The 11,855-nt window shown below is 35.6% G+C and overlaps 1 protein-coding gene across 1 annotated transcript; it reads right to left on the bottom strand.

Annotated features, from left to right (window-relative positions):
• Positions 1–5,775: 5,775 nt before the first annotated feature.
• On the bottom strand, positions 5,776–8,163 carry foxl2l (forkhead box L2-like). The gene has a single exon (XM_049463234.1). It carries the CDS (start codon positions 8,123–8,125, stop codon positions 7,436–7,438), a length of 690 nt encoding a protein of 229 aa, XP_049319191.1. The 5' UTR covers positions 8,126–8,163; the 3' UTR covers positions 5,776–7,435.
• Between the last annotated feature and the right edge of the window lie 3,692 nt (positions 8,164–11,855).

Genomic DNA, 11,855 nt, shown 5'->3' with positions numbered 1-11,855 from the left:
AAAAAACAGGAGAACCAGTGAGTTTTTTTTGCCTTTTTTCGGTCACATGACATCAAGTTCAGTAGCTCCTCCATTTCCACTCAAAAAAAAGTCTGTATATTTAATGCACAGAACTGGTATGGACTGGCACCCTGTGGCACCCTGCCCATGGGGATTCCTGCTTCCTGCTGCACCCATGGATTTCTGGTAGGCTCTGGATCCACCACGATAAAACTAACACTAGTAAACTAACAGATTAAATTGTAACCGTTTTTAGAGGCTTGATTATCTTTTTTAACTCTTGGCTGCATTCTCACTTCATGTACAGGATGTGCTTGGTATCATTTCTCCTGAAACCCCGCCCTTGTTTTTTATTTAGTTAGCTAAATCAGCATAAGCAGGCTGAGGGACAGTGTGTGTGTTTGTCCGGACTGTGCTCGGGGCCTGGAATAGGCTCTCTGCTTTGTGGTGCTGATCTGGCCGTGTGCCTCAGTGCCCTGCAGTAACTGGTGAGGGGGCGGGAGGATGCGGGTGAGGGGGTCTTGAGCTTTATTTGACTTGGAGTTTCTGTTCTGCACACACGCTTCCTGTTTTCAGCAGCTGCAGAGTGCTGTTTCTCTCTCCACACAGTGGTGCAGGGTCTTCAGCCTGTGCTGGGTCTGTGCTGCTGTTTGTCTGTCTGTCTGTGTGTGTGCACTAGTTAAAACACAGCTGGAGCTGTACAGCACTATACACGCCTGGCCTGCACTTATTTGTCATTTTTTAATAATCTGAAGTTGATTCTGTAAATTGATTATGGGTAAAAAATATGGTGTTATAAACTGTTATAATCACTACTAGAATATATATACAGAACTAAGCTAATTATGATTATTCTGAATATGGGTAAAATGTGGTGTTATAAACTGTTATAAGCACTACTAGAATATATATACAGAACTAAGCTAATTATGATTATTCTGAATATGGGTAAAATGTGGTGTTATAAACTGTTATAAGCACTACTAGAATATATATACAGAACTAAGCTAATTATGATTATTCTGAATATGGGTAAAATATGGTGTTATGAACTGTTATGAGCACTACTAGAAACAGGACATTCTCTAGTGTGTGTTCTTTGTTTTAGATGAGAATAGAGCATCATACATATTAGACCATAAAGAATAATCCATAATATATACAGAACTAAGCTAATGATGATTATTCTGAATATGGGTAAAAATATGGTGTTATAAACTGTTATAAGCACTACCAGGACATTCTCTAGTGAGGCTCTGATCCATTGTAGTGATAAAACTAAATTGATTAAAGTTTTTAAACCAGTAATGGAGAATCTTTGGGATGTCTGGTCAGACTCTACCACCATCAATGCTGCTGCAAGAACTTGGTGAAAAATTAATGCAACACTGGATTGAAATGAATCTTGTGACGTTGCAGAAGCTTATCGAAACAATGCCACAGTGAATGCGTGCCGCAATCAAAGATAAACGCAGTTTTTTTTTGGCGACCTTTTTTTTGGCCAGGCAGTGTATTATATCTGCTAAAGAGAGTTTGATTTTATTGACAATATTACTTTACTGGGAGTTGACAAGTTGTGTGCTTGTATTTGCACATTTGGATTAGCAAGTGCAACTTAAAGTAGTTGAAAGCATTCATTAGAAGAAGTGTCCATCTACAAATATTGAGACATATATGCACAAATGTTAAGCAAATGTCTCTCAAAGTAATTATGATAATAAAATAGTTTTAAATCAAATGGAACATATACTGTCCTGGTCAAAATATAGCAAACCATCTTATTTATCATTAAAGACCAACATAACAGGGTTTATACACTTTTTTACAAAAAAAAATCCATGACTTTTCCATGCTTTTAAGGCGAATTTTCATACAATTTTTAAAAACATTAGTGCAGACATGGACAGTAAAACCAAAAATCGACTCAAACTATGATAAAAATTAGGGGTGGGCGATATGGCTCTAAAATAATATCACAATATTTCAGGGTAGTTTTGCGGTAACAATATAAGTTACTTGGCGATGTAGGAAAACAGAAAAAAAAATATTGCAGAATATTTAGTGCATGCATATAAACTGCAAACTAAAACAATTATACAATAAATACACCTAAAGCTTCACAGAAAATAATAGACTACTTTTAAGCCAGAACAGCCCTATTATCACAATATGGATTTTTAATATCATGATATTTCTGTGTCACAATATATCGTATACGATATAATATTGCCCACCCCTAATAAAAATGGATTATAGTAGGTCTAAAATGAATCAGAGAAAATGTTGACAAACAATTTCTAATAATAAAATGTGTGTCAGATCCTGAGAGCTTCACTGTGTAGGCTTAAAGTACTGATTTAACTCAGTAATGAGATGACGTATTTGTCAATCGACAATTTCTCCATCGATAAACTGAAACACACAATATTTGTAGACCAAATTTCAATGACTTCCTAAACTTTCTGGGTATTTTTCATTTTTAAAATGGCTATTTTTAAATTCCATGACTTTTCCAGGTTTTTCATGACTGTGCAAACCCTGACATAACCATCTGAAAGAAGCTAGTAAATGCATAAGAACACGTTAACACACTTTAACCAATGTATTTATGAAAGAAGCTGTATAATGTATAATTTCTTCATATGTAATAAGGAGAGTTAACTTTATATGCAGGATGCTAAACGTTTTTCCCCACCAAACAAACACAACTTTGTAGTTATAAATTGCTCTGCCCTCAGGCCCCAGTCTACCCGCTTACAGAGAGCGCTGCCTTCAGGCCACTACTGACTTACAGTCTTAGCAGGAAAAGAGATAGGTAACCAAGGAAAGCTCTGATCAGTTTATGCTTTATATTTGTAAATGTTTGTTGAAAGAGAATTCATAAATACAGATTAATTCCAGATAACTTTCAGTGAAGAACGGGTCACTGAGTTCAGCCACGGTTGGAATAAATTACAGCACAAACATCCAAAACAAACAGCTGAGTATAACCATGATCATTACAGTAAACTCCACTTTTTTACACTATTTACAGAAAAAAAATGAGTTAATCTACTCCATTTATAGTGTCTTAGAAAATGTTTATTATACCACTTCATTCCATGACCTCAAGAGGGAGCCATTTACCTACAATCAGAAAAAGGGGTTTATTTTAATTCATAGTAATATTATTTATTATATATAAAATAATATCCTTTTTTAAAAGGCTTTCCATTACACACAAGAAACTAAACACTGAGCCATTGTATATATGCTTATTTGAGTTGTTATGGTTCTATAAAGAAAAGGACCCTTGCAGACCCCCGCCCCCCTTTTTAAGTGTTTATAAACCTGAAATAAATCTATTTCTACACAGTACCAGTCAAATGTTTGGACACATATCTTCTCATTCAATATGTTCTCTTTCTTTTTATGATTTATATAATATTATATTGAATATAATATTGAAGACTATATTAAAGCTATACAGGAACTCTTGTAGAATTTTTCTTTAAACAAAAAAAAGTGTTAAACAAACCAGAATATGTTGTATACCTTAGATTCTTCTTACACAAAAATGCAATAAAATCACAAAACAACTAATTATAATGTAGATAGAGCTTAGCATAAAATGTCTTGCTTTTTTGGTGGGCTGATTAATATAAGTACTAGTGCAGCTTAAAAAATATAGAATATCATAGAAAAGTAACGTCATTTCAGTAAACCAGTTCAAAATGTGAAACTCATATATTAAAGAAATAAACTATGTAATGTAATACATCTATATAATACATGAGTTTCACATTTTGAACTGAATTACTGAAATAAAGTAACTTTTCAATGATATTCTAATTTTTTTTTTAGATGCACTAGTATATTTAGAGTCATCTTTGAGTTTTCCTGGTTTAATATAGAAAGAACTCTTGAGAAACAAGTATAGATAAACCTGAAACTTTAAGTTCAAATTATACAACAAAGAACATAAACTATATAAATTTGGAGAACAGAAATGTAAAAAAAATCACACAATAAAATAAATCTAATGTAAACTGGGCATAGAAGTTAGAAAAGGCCTCAAATTTTATATTTTAGTGTATAAAAATCCACTTTCTGTGTTATGCATTAAGCATTATATTCTACAGAAATTTCTGTTTATCTAGAAATAGTGAGAAAAAGTCTAAAAATGACAATGTCACAAAATCTAAATAAGTATACCCTGATAGAATTTTGTCCATTTCTAATACTATCAAAACTGTGTTGATCTCCAACATCAGAACTGATTTATTTGTGCACATCAGATTTACGTTGATTCAGCATTGATTAAATGTTATGGTTTTATATTGGTGGTTTGTATTAAACTATACTTAAATGTGAATATTTTGTTTGTATTCTATTTTCAGAATCAGAATTGATTTATTGTCATTGCTTAAAAGAAAACAACGAAATATAATTTAGCAGCTCTCGCCTGACAGCAGAAATTAAACAGATAAGAAATCAATATAAATAGCAGTATCAATATAAAGTGCAATATAGAGGGCAATGTGCAAGTACAGCTCACACCATGAACCTACAGAATGAAGATGGGGAAATGCTTTTAACTGCCTGTGGGAAAAAAAAACTGTCATAATTTTGAACTGTGGTCATGCAGTGCATAAAGGGACTTTATAGTATATATATATTGATCATTTTGAATCCTTGTCACAATTGCACAATATCACTAACCAATGCCTATGAGGCAATGTTAAATAAAGGTTGTTTTATAATTATCAAATTTAAAATATGTAATGTAAAAAAAAATGTTTATTTAATGTTATTTGCTATTAAGGAATATAAATCAAGCACGGCAGATTGAAATGGTCTATTTTACGGATTTTAAGGTCTGATTTACAGGTTTACTAATGATTATGCTAATAATTCCATCATTAACCACTTAAACTCTACAGAACCATCAGTAACTTAGGAAAGCTTTCCACTGCTTCACATGTAGTTACAGCATAATAAAGCTTAGGGAATAATAAAGAGCATATTAGCACTTATCAGTCAAATATTATGTCAAACTGTTTTATTGTAAAACATAACCTTTTCCAAAATATCTCAGTGAACAAAACGTAACATTTTCAATTGAAAAAATACAAAAACACAACAGTGCTGTTCACCAATCCAGTCAGTGGCAAACCACCACATTCTCAGTCTTACAAAAGTACAAAAATGTGAGATATACAAAATATCTGAAAATAAATATCAGTAAAAAAATAACTTTCATTTTTAAACTCCTGAAAAACAGAACATGTCTTTATAGTAACAAAACTAACAAACCTTTACAAAATTAAATTTCCAGCAGATTCCAGCAAACAGAACAATCTGAGACAGGCCTTAATGAACGTGTGTAACAGTCTATTAGAACAGTTCACTCTCTGAACTCTGTGCTGCTCCTTAGCTTGTGCGTTTTGTGTAATAAATGCAGGTAAAGAAACGATATTCAGTGATCAAAAGAGTCAGAGATACAGTAAATCCAGTGATTCTCCCTCCTCATCTTCTGTTAGCACTTAAACAAAACCAAAACTTCTGCAGAAAGAGTGATTATTCACCACAGCAGCTGATTTATAGAAACATACAGTAACTGAAACAGTGAGTATTTTTATAACATTACTGATCTACTGTTCTTTTACTTATTACTTATTGAAGGGCTATTCAGCAACACATTATTACAGATAATTCCCTCTTTACCTTAAACACAGTTGCTTCTTTGGTAAATGATTTAGTATTGAGTCTTACGTGTAAAACCAAAAAAAAAAAAAAGGGTACTGATTCTGTGACTGGGTTTGTGTCAGAAAAAAAATGTGCCAATTTAAGTGTAACTCTTTTTTTAGTTTTAATTAATAATCGGTTAATTTACAATGGAACAAAATCCATATGTCTAATTACAAATGTTTAAAAATAAAGGTGCCACAAATGGTTATTTAAGTAATATTATAGAAGAACCGTTAAGAGCTCAGTTTATATAAAAGCTTCTTCGCACATTTATTTTACATAGTTGGTTCTTTAAGGAGCTAAAAGTTTTTTTTGTTTCTATAGTGTTGCTCAAAGAACCCTTTGTAGCACCTTTATTGTTAAAAGCACTGATTGTATTTATTGATTGTGAAAATATTGATCAGCTACAAATGCATTATAGCATCAAAATCAAATTTCTACAAACTAAAAGGTACTTATTTTTGTTAATTTATCTGTATCATTATCATTAACTACTTTATCATGAACTATTATTACTATTTAAAAAATAAAATTCACGACTGTAAGACATTGTCACAATGTCACAAGTTTGGTGTCACTGCTTGTTCATTTTTGAGGTTACTGTGGCTGGACAGTAATGCATGTATGATCACATAAAATATTTCAATGTTAAACACATAAGTCTAATAGCTCCAATTGTAGGGCAAAATGTTGTAATGATTATTGCATAACAATACATTAGTTTAATGCCTCCACTGCAAACCCAAAGACTAAGCAAATATCAGAGACCAAAAGTGGTTCAGGACAAGTTTTTAATGGGTGAATTTTAATTTTTGGTGAATCTTCCCTTTAAAGCCACAAAATAATTCCATCTGCCCCACTTAAATGAATGGAGATAAATGAGAATTAACCTGTTTCCACATTATTGACCTCTTACAAGTTGTATAACCCTCCAAAAACATATCTATTATTTTTTCAATATTATTTATTACTTATGATTACTTATTATAGTAGCCAGTTACCCTCCTAAACCCTACCCTAATTGTAGCTGATCTAGCAGGACATGTTTGGTGTCTGAAATTTGATTTTCTTTATGTAAAAGGCTGCTGAGGCTATAAAGTAAGCTGCTAATGAATGCTTTCATATTTTAGTCTGATGCATTTACTGCAAACTAGACAGAATCTTCCCTTTAAAGCCACACAATATTTCCACATTTCCACCTTAAATGAATTTAGATCAATGAGAATGAATATGTTTCCACATTATTGACCTATTGAAGTGTTCTACCCCTCCAAAAACATGTCTAAATCTTTTTAAATATTACGTATTTATATGTATATATTTGTATTATTACTTATTATAGTACCCTGTCACACTCTGTCCTAAATGTAGCTGATCTAGCAGGACAGGTTTGGTGTCTGAAATGTGATTTTTTTTTATGTTTAAGGCTACTGAGGCTATAAAGTAAGGTGCTAATGAATGCTGTCATATTTTAGTCTGATGCCTTCACTGCAAACCCTAAGACCAAGCAAATATCAGAAACCAAAAGTGGTTTGGGACAAAAGAGAAACTTTCATTTTTGTTGAATCTAACCTTAAAAGTCATACAATATTTCCACCTTAAATAAGTGAAAATCAAATACAAATGAATTGTTTCCACATTACTGACCTGATGCAAGTCCACAACCTCTCCAAATCTGATTTATTAAGTCTTACTGTCCCCGCATTCACTGGTAGGACTGCTCCAGGCTGTAGGCCTCGTACTGCAGGTGGGGGGCGCTGTCGGGCAGGGGTGCGCACTGGTGGCGCTGGTAGTGCGCGTAGGGCGCGTGGAGAGTGTGCAGAGAGTGCACGGGGTAAAATGGGTAGAGGGGTGCTCCGGTGGGGTAATAACAGACAGGAGAGTCCGCGCGGCTGCTCCCAAGCTGCTGCTGGTGGTTCTCCTGCTGGTGATGCTGCTGCTGCTGTTGCACTTGGTGGTGGTAGGGCTGCAGGTCGTAGAGCGTAAGCGGGAGCGCGCGCGTCTCTCGAGCCCAGCAGGGGGATGATGCTGCAGCTGCTGCTGCTGGAGATAAAGGAGGATGATGATGCGCGCTTCTCTTCACCCTCCTCCTGCGCCTGTAGTTGCCCTGCTCGAACATGTCCTCGAAGGCTGGATCCAGGGTCCAGTAGTTGCCTTTCCTGTCCCCTCCTGCGCCCTCAGGACCTCCTCCAACACCTCCAACAACACCTCCTCCACCTGCTGCTGCACCTCCATCCCTGGGCACCTTGACGAAGCACTCGTTGAGGCTGAGGTTGTGGCGGATGCTGTTCTGCCAGCCCTTCTTGTTCTTCTCGTAGTAAGGGAATCTGGACATGATGAACTGGTAGATGCCACTGAGGGTCAGCTTCTTCTCTGAGCTCTCACGGATGGCCATGGAGATCAAGGCCACGTAGGAGTAGGGGGGCTTCTCAGACTTGCTGATGGTGCTGCTGCTGCTGGTGCTGCTGCTGCTGGTGGAGACAGTGTCCGGGGAGACCTCCTCTTGGTCTGGCTGGAGGAGCTGGTGGTGCTGGAGCCGCTGCTGGAGCTGCTGTTGGAGCTGTTGCTGGATCTCCTGGAGCTCCACAGGGTCTCCATATGGTCTGCAAGGCTCCTCCATGGTGGTCCTTTGCTGGGTCTTCAGCCAAATGTTTGGAAGGATGTTTGGTGAAAAGTGTGTGAGCCAGGCAGGTAAGTTATGTGTGTGTGTATGTGTGTGTGAGAGAGAGAGAAGGAGAGCGTGCGTGTGTGTATGTGTTTAGAAGTGTGTACTGAGTGACTTCTGAAGCTCCACCCACTCTCTCAGAACCCTTCCAACGAAAACTTTCTCAGGTGGAGAGAGTTCTCAGCACGTGATTGAGAGGGTGGGGTTTTTGGGGGGGGGGGGGGGGTTTGGTGATGGACACCTGTGCTGTCTAGAAAAGTCTAAATGTTATGATGCAGCCAATACAACGCATCATAACAACGACATCAAACAAAAAACGAAAGCGCCGCCAATCGCGAGCCTCTTCTGATGTCCGGCACTTAAAAGCGCACGTGCAACAGAAGCTAGACGGTCCTGATTAATGACCCACCTATGACCCCAATTGTTTAGGGTTCTGGTGCAGAGGGGCATCTCACGCGCTGCCCCTGCATCACACACTCACATTTCTCTATTCTACAGCTCTGGAAAAAAATTAAGAGAGCACAGTTTCTCTGATTTTGGTATTTATAGCTATATTTTAGAGTAAAATAAAAATTGTTGTTTTATTCTACAAACTACAGACAATTCTCACAAATTCCCAAAATAAATATCGTAATTTAGGGCATTTATTTGCAGAAAATGAGAAATGGCTGAAGTAAGAAAAAAGATGCAGAGCTTTCAGACCTCAAACAATGCAAAGAAACAAGTTCATATTCATAAAGTTTTAAGAGTTTGAAAATTAATATTTGGTGGAATAACCCTGGTTTTTAATCACAGTTTTAATCACCAATTATTCTCTACACTGCTGAAACTGAGACTTAGTCCAATAGCTGAGCTAAAGGCTGAAGCTGTTGCCATGTGGGTCAGCCACTCCAGTTTCCAAGAGACTTTTGAAAGTGTAGGAAACAGTTGTCACCACTCTCTGGCTTCATCTGTAATTTCTTTAAAGGAAAGAATTAAACTTTTAATAGTTACAGAGTTTTCTGTTTTTTTTTCTAATTATTATGCTGAAAGTGTGATTGTGCTGTGTGTAAATACTGCAGTAGAGAGTGCAGATCTATTTATCTTATCTATTTCCAAAGCAGTTTATTTCCATTGCTACCTACCAGCTGTAAGCAGTAAATTGTGTAATAAAATATATATATCTAAAAATTATAAACAATTATAGATAATTACAAAATTCTAAAATTACTTTTTCTTTGTTTTTTTATTTCATTTGTTTTCCTTATAAGCCCTGACAGTTTACTCCAACCTTCTGGGCACTGGATTTTATGGAATTTCAAGTTATTGACTGGACCTGAAGATGTTTAATTTTATAAATAAAGAGAAAAAATCGTGGTGTTCTAAAACTTTTGACTGGAAGTGTACATATTTCTCTTTTTAGAGGAGAGTCTAAAATTCTTAATGTGAAAACAACCAAATGTGTTCAACCAAATTCACCAGATGACTCCTCACAACTTACACATTCCCCAGCTGTTCCCAGAGGTAACATTTAATGGTTAGTTTTACTAACTGCTATCCTATGACATCTGGCATGCCAAGTTATATACTCCTGACCTAACCTTAACCCCATACGCCATTATGCATCAATGAATGTATGTTTGAAAATAGTTTCAGTGTGCAGTGTACACAAAACTGACCCCTAAATTATAGAATATCAGTAATAATATGGAGCACACGTCTCTGCTACTATTTCAGAGTAACTTCTTTATAAAGCATTTATCAGTTAGGACCAGTGTACTGTAGACTACTGTACACAGGTGTGCTGGTTTTGTGTGAACGGATATTTTGAGGGAAACTGTGGAACTACTGAAACAGAGGAGCCGCCTACACTCTGCAGCAGTGCATGAAGGAATCAGGCTGTGGGGAAAGAGGAGAGATACCTATCACCACGGCTCAGGAGACACACTGTCTGCTCTGAAGCAGCCATAGGGAAATAAGTACAGAACAGAACCACAAACTCATTTTATTCAGGAATACACTGTACAGTGAACACAGGTGTTTTTCTAACACGTTTTTTGTGAAACAGCATATGATCACTGCATAATCCCCACTTTAACTTTTTTACTTCAAAAAGCAATTAAATATTTTCCCATTTTGTTTGAGACAATAATAATAATAATAATAATAAAAAACAATAAACATAAAAATGTCAAAGTAATAGCATGAGTTAGTGATTTTTGTATATATATTTTTAAATATATACCTCTGTCAAAAGTTTATATGGAAGCCCATTCCCACCACCTAAAATGAAGAAAACTGGTGTCTCATTATTTTGAGATACTAAGTCATTATTTTAAGATAGCAAGAGTGTTTGCTTCTGGAAAAAAAAAAAAACTCAAAATAGTGACCTACTATTTCAAAATAGTGACCTACTATTACAAAGTAATAAGATAGTATCTCAAAATAGTGACTTACTATGTCAAAATAATGAAATAGCAGTTTAAGTAATAAACTTCCATGTTTCAGATACTCACTATATTGCCAAATGTATCCGCACATATATCTAAATCACTGAACTCAGGCTCAGTACATTTCTATGGCTAAAGCTGTATAAAAGCAGTAGCTAGTCATGCAGACTGCTTCTACAAACATTAGTGAAAGAATAGGTCTCTCAGGAGCTCAGTGAACTCCAGCGCTGTGGTACCGTAATAGGATGCAGGACCTGTTCAACAAGCGCAGTCCTGAAATTTCACTACTCACTACTAAACATTCCACAGCCAACTGTCAGTGATATTATAACACTGGGAATGACAGCGACTCTGTGCTCCATCAGTTTAAAATAACAGAGCGGTGTCAGTGGATGCTGAGGAGCATAGTGCACAGTCAATCACTACTAATATCTTCTTCACATTAGTTGTAAAGAGCTTCAGGAAAGGGTTTCTATTATCAAGCAGCTCCATACTTTTGGCAATATAGTGCACTTTATGGTAAAATCCAAAAAAGTGTGTTATATAAAGTACATAATTTCATTTATCAAAACATTTGAAACTATATGCTGACAAATACTAAGACACTTAAAAAAAAAAATATATATATATATATATATATATATATATATATATATATATATATAATAAAATAATATTTTGCTGATTGGTAGAGGTGGTACAATCAAGTTCAGTTGCAATCAGCACCTGCTTTAACAATATATAGATTCAATATGTGCTCTACCAAGCAGAGCAGAATTTAAAGGCATGACATTAATCTGGCAGTTGTAACTTACACTGTGTCACTGTTTCATAATGAACATACCAATAGAAATGTACTTAAATTGAAAATAAAAAGACTTTCCTTCTTCTGTAAAGTTTCAAAAAAAGGTTTTGGTGCGACAGAGACTTCCATGATGTTAATTGCAGGGAGACTCACCTAAAAAAGCCATACATGGCCCTTCCCAAATACTAACTCCAAGAAACAAAGAAAGAAACCATTGCCCTTCAAA

This window comes from Astyanax mexicanus, chromosome 13 (genome assembly GCF_023375975.1).
Source record: "Astyanax mexicanus isolate ESR-SI-001 chromosome 13, AstMex3_surface, whole genome shotgun sequence".
Taxonomy (NCBI): Eukaryota; Metazoa; Chordata; class Actinopteri; order Characiformes; family Acestrorhamphidae; genus Astyanax; species Astyanax mexicanus.
Note: the sequence above shows the minus strand (reverse complement) of the source record. Positions and strands in the feature narration are given on the sequence as shown.

Excerpts from the sequence above, each read along its gene's own strand:
- foxl2l (XM_049463234.1), bottom strand. The coding sequence starts at position 8,125 with ATGGCCATCCGTGAGAGCTCAGAGAAGAAGCTGACCCTCAGTGGCATC.